General features: G+C 43.5%; 1 protein-coding gene across 1 annotated transcript in view; it reads left to right on the top strand.

Moving 5' to 3' along the window:
- The first annotated feature begins 223 nt into the window (after positions 1-223).
- TRHR (thyrotropin releasing hormone receptor) overlaps positions 224-12,319 on the top strand; it is a 37,437-nt gene continuing 25,341 nt past the window's right edge. Inside the window, exons 1-2 of the mRNA XM_004771310.3 lie at positions 224-466; positions 1,007-1,879. Of these exons, the coding sequence (XP_004771367.1) occupies positions 1,091-1,879 (789 nt within the window). The 5' untranslated portion in view covers positions 224-466; positions 1,007-1,090. The remainder of the gene's footprint in view (positions 467-1,006; positions 1,880-12,319) is intronic.

Below are 12,319 nucleotides of genomic sequence, written 5' to 3' on the forward strand. Positions count from 1 at the left end.
GAAGCAAATGCCGTCCCCCACTGCTCTGGGGGATCCCTGCTTAGAATTGCAACCTTCCAGACTGAGGATGGTGTCTTCAGCACACTTAAAAGGAAATCCTTCAAGGCGAGAAGATCATGAATGAATCCGTGAGAAGGGACGGGCAGTTGTCAGTGGGGAGTGGGGGGGGGACGGGCGGGGGGGGGGCGGTGATGGAGGGAGAGACGGAGGGAGAGAAGGAGAGAGCGAGTGTGCTCATTAGGGGACGCTTTGTGATTTGACAGCCTCGCCGCGCAGCTCCCGCACGGCTCCCCTCCAGGCTGTGGCTGTGCGGTCCCCCAGCACTTGCAAAGGGTTCCGAGGAGCTGCGGAGCTAAGTGGTCTCCCCGTCCACAAAGTAGACGAGACCCTCCTGCGGGATTGGAAACTTGCACTTATTACTGCTTCATCCACCCGGGAAAAAGCAGGCAGCGCCACAGAAGAAAAGGTAAGAGAAGAAATTGGTTTCTACGGGGAAGGTAGGGCAGAGGGCAGAGGACAAGGGGGCTCAAAGACTTGTGGTTTCGTGGCCCGGTGATCCCACCCTCTGAGAGCAAAGGAGGCAAATGTTAAATTCCTACCAAGCTTCATCATTGAGCGTCTCTGCCCCCTCTACCCCCCTCCCCATCCCTTTTTCTTCTTTCCCCTTTTCCCAAGCATCTGAGAGGTTTCTGTATTTATTTTTCAGCTAGCAGATATCACTTAGTTTTTCCTACTGGGCACCCTCTCAAAGTAGGGAGCTTCCTCTGTTTCACTTCCCCGTTTTTCACCATTAAGAGGAAACAGGTGCCTCTGATGAAGCTGGTCAAAAACGGTACCTCCAGCCTACAGTAGAGGTTCAATAAGGAGTTTTCAGAAGTACACGTGAGCCCAGGTACTAGAGAAATACGGGAGGTGAAAGCAGAGGAAGAGAGAGCTGCCCGTCCGGGGACTGGCTCCCTTTGAAACTGGGAGGCTGTGAATGAATCTGGGCTGTAACTTTTCACAGGGGGAGAAAGCACGGAGATAAAGGCAGGCCACCGGGAAGAAGATGTTTTGAGAAGTGCTTCTGAGAAACATCCAGCCGGTGAAGATGGAAAACGAGACAGTGAGTGAACTGAACCAAACACAGCTTCAGCCAAGAGCGGTGGTGGCCCTCGAGTACCAAGTGGTCACCATCTTACTTGTGCTCGTGATCTGTGGTCTGGGCATCGTGGGCAACATCATGGTGGTGCTGGTGGTCATGAGGACCAAGCACATGAGGACCCCCACAAACTGCTACCTGGTGAGTCTGGCAGTGGCCGATCTCATGGTTTTGGTGGCTGCCGGCCTCCCCAACATCACGGACAGTCTCTATGGCTCCTGGGTCTACGGCTATGTTGGCTGCCTCTGCATCACTTATCTCCAGTATTTGGGCATTAATGCATCCTCTTGTTCCATCACAGCCTTTACCATCGAGAGGTATATAGCCATCTGTCACCCCATCAAAGCCCAGTTTCTCTGCACATTTTCCAGAGCCAAAAAGATCATCATCTTCGTCTGGGCTTTCACATCCATTTACTGTATGCTCTGGTTCTTCTTGCTGGATCTCAATATTAGCACCTACAAAAATGCTATCGTGGTGTCCTGTGGCTACAAGATCTCCAGGAATTACTACTCACCTATTTACCTAATGGACTTCGGTGTCTTTTATGTTGTGCCGATGATACTGGCCACCGTCCTCTATGGATTCATAGCTAGGATCCTCTTCTTAAATCCTCTTCCTTCAGATCCTAAAGAAAACTCTATGACATGGAAAAATGACTCAACCCATCAGAACAAGAATTTAAATGCAAAGACCTCCAATAGATGTTTCAACAGCACAGTATCTTCAAGGAAGCAGGTAAGCAAATCTGAGGCACCAAGTCCAGGGGAAAAATGTGGCATAGAGTTCTTTGTAGGATGGAATCAACTTTGCCCTACTGAGCTGTTGGCAAAACCAAAATACAATCATGCTCATGTTTCACAGTGTAAACTTCTGCTTTACCTATTAAATCCATCTCTAAAGTAACCAAAGATCTAAAAATAGGTGGGGGGAAATGTGATAGCACACCAGCAGTTCTCAGTGTAGGGACTGGGATGATACAATGAAATATAAACAGAAACCCTAGAAATCCACTTTTAAAATGTGTGTGACTCTCTGGGAAATGTTCTCGAAGTACGTGCACTATTTGTGTCTTCTCTGGGGAGCAGCTGGATAGCTTTAAGTATTCTATGGCATGACAAAGCTTTGATAAGATAGTTGGAGAAAAGATGAGTCAGAGCCGTAATGAAACTTTTCTACCATTCTACAGCTGCTCACTGAGACAGATAATTGAAAGGGGTTCCCGGTCCTGGACTTAGTGGTTTTTAGTGGGGAGTGAGTCTATCACCCTCTTCCCCAGCTCCCTACAAAGTGTCCCAGCATGCAGAAACTGAAAATGCGCTCTGCTCTGGAAGTATTCTGGTAAAAAACCTAATACCAAGCTCAATTCTTTTGTCACAAAGAATGGTTACTTTTTTTTTTTTTTAATGTGTTTCTCCTGGCAACCATAATCAAAAATCCCTTTACGCTTTTAGATGGCCAAATGTGGATGTGGTTACAGCTAGACAGTGGTTTTACTAGTGGATGAAATGTAAGTTTGTTACAGTAGATACAGTTTATAAGACAATATAGGAATAAAACACTTCTATATCATATACATTTTCAGCTGTATTGACACAATTGTCCCAAGTTCTTTAATGGACTTAGCTTCCAGTTCCTTTTTCTTCTTTGCGAAGCAGAATAAACACATAGCAAACAATTAGTCTCATAGCTGAGAAAGAAAACTTGAAATCAGCAAAACTGGCTTTTTCTCTTTTTATCCACTGCAGGGAATACAGCTCTTCTGGCATGCACAGATAGAAACTGAGCATACTTTAAATGTTAAAGTACACATGTGGATTATATACATGTTATTACTTCCTGAACTCTAGATTAGCTGTTATATGAAGAATCTTAACTGTACTGGGTGTGGTGCATAAATAATGAATTTTGGAATACTGAAAATAATTAAATAAAAATTTATTTTATTTATTTTTTTAAGATTTTATTTATTTGATAGACAGAGATCACAAGTAGGCAGAGAGGCAGGCAGAGAGAGAGGGGGAAGCAGGATCCCTGCTGAGCAGAGAGCCCAATGGGGGGCTCGATCCCACGACCCTGAGATCATGACCTGAGCCGAAGGCAAAGGCTTAACCCACTGACCAGGCGTCCCAATGATATTTCTTCTTCTTTTTTTTCCCTAAGTACCAAAGAAGTCTAAATTTTATTTATAATGTTGAAAATATATCATTAAATAAACATTTTTTAAAAAGAATCTTAATTGGACATATGGGCACACACTGAAATGAGCTACTAATGAATGTGGGTGTTTGGGTGTTGTAGATATGCATGAAATGAATAAGAAACTATAACTTAAAGGGAGTATATAACCATTTTAAATGATACTGTGAAGTCTGATTTAATAGAACATTTTTAATGAAAGATATTTTAATACTAGAGAGGGAAGACCTGAGAACCATTGCCACCTCTTAGATTCCTATCACTTTGGGTCTAGCAGTGTTACCTAATACAAGGCACGTTTGGGCATCCATTACTCAAAACTTGATTAAGGGAAATTTAGAGAGAGCTGTTGACCATCTGCCAAGACAAACATTAACAAATACAGTAAGAAAGTAAAGAATATATACATCTCAGTTAGAGATCAAACATGGGTTAATGTCTGCAGCAAAGAAGGTCAGTGAGTAAATTTGTTCATTAGACTCCAATTTATATTCTTGTTATAAATTCTAAAAAAAATTGTTGGTCCGGTCTAATGTCCTTCCTCTCAATTATCGTCATTAGTACCTATCAGCATTAATAATGTGCTTTAAATTGGTAATTAAGTTACATGTTCACGCTCCTGTTTCAAAGCTGTTACAGAGAGGCTGCCTTTCGAGAGGTTGGTGATAGAAGAAAAAGTCAAAGATTTGGCTCCAGACAATCCTGGGCTTGCATGCAGGGGTTCCAGTCGAATAGTACGAGCTTGAACAGGTAGAACTCTCTGAGCCTCAGTTTCCTAATCTGGGAGAGGAAGATCAATAGCAGCATCCAGGGTCACCAGGAGGGCTCAGTGAGACATCTTATGAAATGGAGTGGTAATTGACACCTGACAGTTAGCTCCCTTCCCAGATTTACAGTGTGTTGGCAACTGTTAGAGAAATACAGATTCATTCTTTGAAATACTATACACAGTCACCATTTAAACAGAGTAGTTGTTGAACAGATGTGTATATGTTATAGTAACTTCTCTAAGGGACTTTTTAATAATTAAGGCATTTGGAAATGTATTCGGAGCATTTGGGTTTGTCACCACAGCATCGCTGTCAGCATTCAAGAGGGAGGGGCGCCAAATGTCCTGAAACGAGCCAGTCAGCCCCACCCTTTGAAGAAGTGCCCTGTGACACATGCCAATAACGCACCGCCTGAGAGACATGGGCTGGTGTATGAATCAATGGAAATGCACTGGAGTAATATGTCATGAAATTCAGTCTTGATTATAGATGGGATAGGTGTTCAGAGAAGAGAAAGGACATTGTGGGGCTAAAGGGATCCGGGAGGGCTTCGTGGAAGAGGTGGCATTTGAGAAGGCTCTGAAAGGAGGGAGCTAATTTGCAAAGTAAGAGTCAAGAGGTCTTAATCTCACAAAACAAACTGAGGGTTGCTGGGGGGAGGGGGTTTGGGAGAAGGGGGTGGGATTATGGACATTGGGGAGGGTATGTGCTTTGGTGAGTGCTGTGAAGTTTGTAAACCTGGTGATTCACAGACCTGTACCTCTGGGGATAAAAATATATGTTTATAAAAAATAAAAAATTATTTAAAAAAATAAAAAGAGTCAAGAGGGACAGCGTTCCACACAGACAGAACCTGGCTGGGATGAGAATGTTACAGGTTTGGACAGGAGACAAGGAAGGGCCCTTGGGTGGGATTTTTATGGTGTCAAGTGATTTGGTTGACTACAATGAATGATGTATTTGGGGGAGTAGTAAAAAGAAAGATTGGATTAAATAGGAGTGTGTGTGTGTGTGTGTGTGTGTGTGTGTGTGTAACAGTAGTGAGCAAACTGGTTCGGGAGGTGATGAACATGGGGATGAGGCAGATTTGGAGGGCAGGAGACAGGGAGCAGAAAGGCCGCCTTGGACATTGTTGGTGGTGATTCAGGCATGAGGTAGGAAGATTCTCTATCAGGAGGACTTAAAGGAGGGTGTGAACCAGAGACATGTTTGAAAGAAAGAAAGGGTGAGTTGTGAACGTAACAGACACACCAGCTGAGACAGCAGCTCCAGGGCTCTGAGCCCAGGAGACACAAGCGCCCCTCCTCCTGAGTACCAGTGAGAGCCACGCAAGGCAAGCAGTTTTGTCCAAAATCAACGTGCCTTCCCTTGGCCTTTTTCTCTTCTAAAATTGTTCTTTTCTCAAGTCTTCAAAAGGTTCCAACCTCCACCTCCTAGAACCGAGGGTCTTTTATTTTACTATTTTTCTCTGCATATTTTTTTCTTCCAGGCAAGTTTAATTTACATTTTAACAAATATTCTCTGGGACAAGTCTTCCTAACCAAGTTATTAAAGTCAAATGTGTATAGCCTAAGAGAACTCCATTTAAAAAAGGAAATAAAAGAGCATTTATATGTAAGGGACAAAAGAGCACTTTTGTTTGTTTTTAACTTTTATCCCCCATGCAGAAAATCCAGATCAGAGCTTTTCCTTTCCCTATTATTTAGAGATTCAATTATATTTTAGGAAACTGACTAAATATTTGGTAATTGACTAAATGTTACAGTGTAACATCAAAACCGTGGCTTGGAACTGTGGAGATAAAGGATTTATCTGATTGACTAAATCTTTGGCTTTATAATTGGTTGTTTTGATATCGAGGAGACCCAGAGTAAATGAGCCCACTTGTCCCATTTCAGCTCTCTTCACACAGTTGCAGAAGAGCTGTCGGTTTTGTCCATTCCAATGCAGAGAGTTGGGTGGATAAAATATTCAAATTATTGACTGTTTATTTCGAAGCAATTGATTGGGTCCTTTGGTATTTTGGAGGCACAAAAAATCTTGGTAATGGTCTATACTATGGCTACACACAAAGCAAATGCAAATATTTGCTTTCCACGGATCCTGGGGTGTGCAGAAGAATATCGTACGGAGCAGACTACCGTTTTTCTTTTACACCGAGTCTCCCTAATTCATTCCTTTTTTTCTCTGGTGGGGGAACTGTGGAACAGAGTCCAAATACAAACTCCATGAGTTTATGGCAAGTTTTTCATTATAGGTTTTATTTGACTGAGGAAGCCTTTAAAATTCCAGTCTTTGTTTTCAGAAATTTCTTACAAGCCTTCTACCTTACCAGAGGAACACAGCATGCCCAAGAAACAAAAGACACGTTCCTTTCTAAAGCAACCCATGCCTTTGCTGCTGTTGCTATTGTTACTGCTGATGACAATATGAAAGCAATCATGTGTATTATGGAAAACTACAGAACACCAGGATAAGAAAAAAGGCCTCCTTTACTCCACATCCCCAAACCACAGTTATTAGCATGGGCTTATATTCTTTTTCTTATGGTTTCACTTGGTCTTTTTAATATGATTACAGTCATATATATATACACACACACACACACATATATATATATATACTATTTTCCTTGAGAATATTAATTTCAGGTGGGGTATAAATCATATATATATGATTTATATAAATCATAAAATGTTGAAATTAATATTCTCAAGGAATATAGAAGAGTAAAAGAAGATGGGTAAGATTGTATCCGTTTCTCTTAGCCTTGATTTTCTCATCAATAAAAGGGGAATAACAATTACTCATAGACTTTTTGTCCAAATGCAATGAGATGCCTGTGACCAAATTCGTGTTTGCTCTCTTCCTGCCTGTCCCGTTGGTTACCCTTCTCGCTGATCTGCGACCCCCTCTGCAGCCCCCTAGGCGTGTTCCACAGGTGCAATAGGCTCCTGGAAAATGAAGAATCCAGATCAAGGAAGGGCTTAAATGTGTCTTTTCTCTTCTCCCCCTGTCTCCCTCCAAATCCTGCCTCCAGCGCTGCTTGCTTTTCGAAGAAATCTTGAACAAGGAAACCCCTCTGAGACAGGAGGGAAAGGAGGCATAACAGTGTAACATCAGGCTGTAGGCTGGGATATGAGAGGAGAAAGTCCCTTATGTTGTACGGGGGGTTTCATCTATGGTTCATCGTACCGACAAATTAATGAAACTAAACTCCTCTGCATCAGGCTAAATCAGAGATCTCTCGAGTTTACCGGGACTATTTTCACAAATCCATTTTTCATTTCTAATGGTTTTATTTCATTTGTCTGCATTCACCTGTATCCTTCCTAGTAATAAAGTTCACTAAGATGGGGAAAAAAATGTGATTTTTTTTTCACTTAGTACACAGGTATCTAAGTGAGCCATCTTATCTTTATCGTCAAAGAACAGCTTTCCATGATCCCTTTCCCATTCTGTATAAGGAAAGACTCTGCACATACCCATAAACTGACTCAGCAAAAAACCCCTAGAGTTATGAGCCTTGTGTCTCTTGGTTAGATGAACATTGTTTATTTCCAGTTTTATATTTGTAGCTTTGTGGCATAATTACACCAGTACAGAAAAATACATTTTCCTACGTGCTTACAAAAAAGGAGATGTACTCCTGTAGCATTCTTAATTTAGACACACACACACACACACTTCTTAAAATCAGCTAATCTTGAGGTGCAACTGGGTGGCTCAGTCAGCTAAGCATCGGGCTCTTTGTCATAACCTCAGGGTTGTGAGTTCGAGCCTTTTGTCAGGCTCCACACTCAGGAGGGAGTCTGCTTGAGATTCTCTCCCATCTCCCTCTGCCCATCCCTCTGCTCAAGCTCTCTCTCAAATAAACAAATAAAGCTTTTTAAAAAAATCAGCTAACCCAGGGGCGCCTGGGTGGCTCAGTTAAACCTCTGCCTTCGGCTCAGGTCATAATCTCAGGGTCCTGGGATCAAGCCCTTCATGGGATGCTCTGCTCAGCAGGGAGCCTGTTTCCCCCTCTCTCTCTGCCTGCCTCTCTACTTGTGATCTCTCTCTCTCTCTCTGTTAAATAAAGAAATAAAAGTCTTTAAGAAAAGTTTTAAAAAAAATCAGCTAACTTTGAAAATGACAAACCGTATTTCTTTACGTAGCTTTTTGCACATTCTTCAAATAGCGAGCAGATATCCCAGGTTCCAGACAGAGGAAGGCTCGGCTGGCTCCCTGTCTTTAGGCTCCTTTATGAGCTGGGGGAAGGGTGAGAGATATGAAGCTAGAGTGAGGTCAACGTTAAGCAAAATTGGGCAATAGGCACTTTATATTCAATATCCTCCTCAACTTAATGAAACGTCCACTCACAATCCTGAAAAAGCACCTAGCACTGCCGTAAGTGTGGGGGCCGCAGGGACACGGAGAGACGAACTCTTCATCTTCCGAGGAACTCACCGTTGGCCAAGTGCACAAATAATCCTGAGCCGCCCACTATGTTCTGGATAGAGGACACGGCTTTGGGAGGGAGAAGCAAAATGGGGGAGAGGGGAGGGAGGCTTCGTGGAGTCCCTGCTGTTGAGTTGAGCCGGTAAAGATCGACAGAACATCTCAAAGCAGCCCTGAGAAGACACGGGGAGAAGCGGGGAGCAGAGCTCCAAAGAGGAGAGGCTGGGAGATGATGGGGCAGGTTCAGGGACAGAGCAGTCTAGTCTCCTCACAGCGGGCCCACGAAAGGCAACAGTCCGGTGAAGGCCGTCTACACCTGCTGCATCCGACTCCCTTCCCGCTTCTGCAGCTGCGCCCTTTGTCATCCTCCTGCTCTGTGTCCAGACCCGCTTACAAGTCTCTAGCACGGGGCTCTAGCAACAGTTCATTGCTTTTTGGACATCACATAAGCGCATCAAACCCAATGTGTCTAAAACTAAACCCATTATTTTTCTTCGTAAATCCCGACTTTCCTCTTTCTTATCTGATAGTCCCACGTCAAAAATCTGGGAGTCTCTCTAAGGTGCCTTCCACCTTATATAGCCAAGTCCAAGTGATTCTAGCTCATAACTGTCCTGTTCGTTTACCCCACTCACACCGCCATGGGCCTCGCGCCCCACTCCCCCCACCCTTCATCCAGCACACACCTCGCCAGCCTCTTGGGCTCCAATTCCAATCTCCCCAAATCACTCTGTACATTGTTCACTAGGGGCTCCCTCTCCCAGAGATATATTATCCAAGTGATTTGTATGGTTCCCTGAGGCCTACAGTTGAAACATCTTAGCATTAGCAAATAGGATCTTGCCTCCTTCCTGTGTGTTCAGCTTACTCTCCTGTGGCTTTCCTCACTTACACTTCATGCTGCAGTGATCCTGAATTATTTGTAGTTCTCTGAACTTGTTGTGTTCTCTCAGCCAGAATGCTCTTCATCTGGCCAACTCCCAGTGATCTTCTGAGTCTCAGGTCAGATGATGTCCCAAGGCACCCCCCCAAGCCTTCCCTGAATTTCTCAGGCCGACTTATATAACTAAATTCCTAGCTCTAACTATGAATGTTAGGTGTTCTACCTATGTTTCCATAATACTTTGCATATACTGCTAGCTTAGTAATCCTTAAGTATCATAATTGGTGGTCTGTCCACCACCCTATTGCCATTAATATCCTTAAGAGCAGAACCTTGTGTCCTCAGTGAGCTCAGCACGGTGTCTAGCACATAGCAGGCTTCCAAAAGTGGGTACACACAGTCGTGTGTTGCAGCCAGAAAGCACAAGCTTTGGAAGAGCGGGTTGTTAGCATCTCTTTTTAACTCTGTGTTCAGTGATGACACATTAGTTGCTTACAATTGGCCATGGGTGGAGTTTTGTAATCTATGGAAATCAGCAAATATGACAATTCAGTGCCTTTCTCTTTTTGGTGGAGAGCCAGTGGTTAAATATTTATCAGCACGTTCCTGTGTGTGTGTGTGTATGTATGTGTGTATGTGTGTGTGTGTGTATGTGTGTGTGTATGTGTGTGTGTGTGTGTGTGTGTGTGTGTGAGAGAGAGAGAGAGAGAGAGAGAGAGAGAGAGAGAGAGAATTCTATACGTATAATGAATGAAGGTATAAGAAAGTACATGCCTGCTTCCTTTGGGGCTCAGTCAATTCCAATACTATTTTGCTCTGTGGAAATACTGTTGTTGATTTATGACATATACTTCTCTGATTTTAAATAAAATTTTCTTGTCCTTTATTAAATCTCTCTTTTAATCCCTTTAAAAAAAAGATTTTAGGGACGCCTGGGTGGCTCAGTTGGTTAAGCAGCTGCCTTCGGCTCAGGTCATGATCCCAGCATGCTGATCGAGTCCCACATCAGGCTCCTTGCTCGGCGGGGAGCCTGCTTCTCCCTCTGCCTCTGCCTGTCATTCTGTCTGCCTGTACTTGCTCTCCCCCCCCCTCTCTCTTTGATAAATAAATAAAATCTTTTTTAAAAAAAAAGATTTTATTTCATTTTATTTCAAGTAATCTCCACACCTAACGTGCGGCTTGAACCCACAACCCCGAGATCAAGAGTCCTGTGCTCCACTGACTGAGCCAGCCAGGTGTCCCTGTTGAATCCCTTTTTTATGCCAAAGTAGCCAAATTAGCAACTACCCAATATAACGGTGACTATGTGAGTAGGAAAAACTTTTTATGGAGATTTCCTTCTCCCAGACAGGACAGGCTAACTTAGAAATATGGCAGACTCAAATAATAATTCACTTTTTATACAAAATCCTGTTGGCTTTCCAATGAGCCTTTAAAATACTGTCTGTAATGAGAGATCTGCACTGGACAGGATGGAGAGAGAGGCAGAGTGATGGCAACTCAGAGAAAGAAAACAACATGAACAGAAGTATAAAAATGAGGGCTCCTGGGTAGCTCAGTTGGTTAAGTGACTGCCTTTGGCTCAGGTCGTGATCCTGGAGTCCTGGGATTGAGTCCCGCATCAGGCTTCCTGCTTGGCAGGGAATCTGTTTCTCCCTCTGACCCTCCCTCAGATAAATAAATAAAATCCTTTGAAAAAATATAAAAATGAGAATAAATCTATCTGAGTACCCCTATGTGACTCATTTTCCTAAAACAATTTGTACACATCATCTTCTTTCAAAAGGAATATCCCCAATCTCCTCTGACTCGCTTTTAAAACTGTCTAACATCTGACCCTTTCGTCATTATTTTGGCTTTGTTTATCCATTATTTATTTAATTCAATAAACATTTATTGAGTGCCAATTTCAAGCCAGGCATTGCTCTGGAAAACCAGTGAGAGTCACTGTCTTTAAGTGCAATATGAAAGATTGCTGTTAAAAACGCTCAGAGGGCACCTCGGTGGCTCCATTGGTTAAATGTCTGCCTGCACTTGGGTCACGACATCAGGGTCCTGGGATCGAGGCCTACGTCAGGCTCCCTGTTCAGTGGGGAGTCTGCTTCTCCTTTCTCTGCCCCTCCCCCTTCTTATGCAAGCTCTCTTTCTCTCTCTCAAATAAATAAAATCCTTTAAAAATATGAAAAAGATGTTGGGCTATACAGTGCGCAGAAGAGGCAACAGGGAGGGCAAACGCTGTTCTTAAAGCCCCCAACAGAGTAAGAGTCGCTTCTGCTCTGTAACAATGAGTGGGCTTTCACCAGCCCAACAAGAAAAATGAGAAAACCTTCAGACCGGCACAAGTAGTCATTTATGTAACCAAGCTGAGCCCAGGGCGAGACCACAGAAGTTCCCGTGTGTCTTCCGAAGGTGTCTGAACTTGATTCTGTGGCACTGGGGAACCACCGAAGGCCTTGACCTTGGGAACTTGGCTCATAAAATTGTACAGCCGAGGGAGCCAAGAACCAGGGAGCTAGAGATAAAGCTTTCACTATGCAGACAAGAAACCAGGAAGGCTTCAGTTAGGGGGTAACAGCAGGGATGGGGAGGAAGGGGCATGTATGGGAAATATTTAGGAGGAATGATCAGTAGGATTTAACAACTAATTTGACCAATGAAGAAGAGAGAAGTTCCTGAGTGGAGTCCCAGATCCTCAGCTAGGGTGACTGGACAGGCCGCAGCCTTAGAAAGCACAGCACCTAGCAGAGAGGAAGAGGGGGCTTATCTGTATGTATTCCTTCCCCATAGAGTCAGGCACATCAAACCACATTTCCCCACACCTACCAGGCTCATGTACATTTTGCAACATTGCTCATGTAATTTTTCCCACCTGTAAAGCTCTCCCCA

The sequence above is a fragment of the Mustela putorius genome, unplaced genomic scaffold (assembly GCF_011764305.1).
Source record: "Mustela putorius furo isolate JIRA1106 unplaced genomic scaffold, ASM1176430v1.1 tig00000228_pilon_pilon_pilon, whole genome shotgun sequence".
Lineage (NCBI taxonomy): Eukaryota > Metazoa > Chordata > Mammalia > Carnivora > Mustelidae > Mustela > Mustela putorius.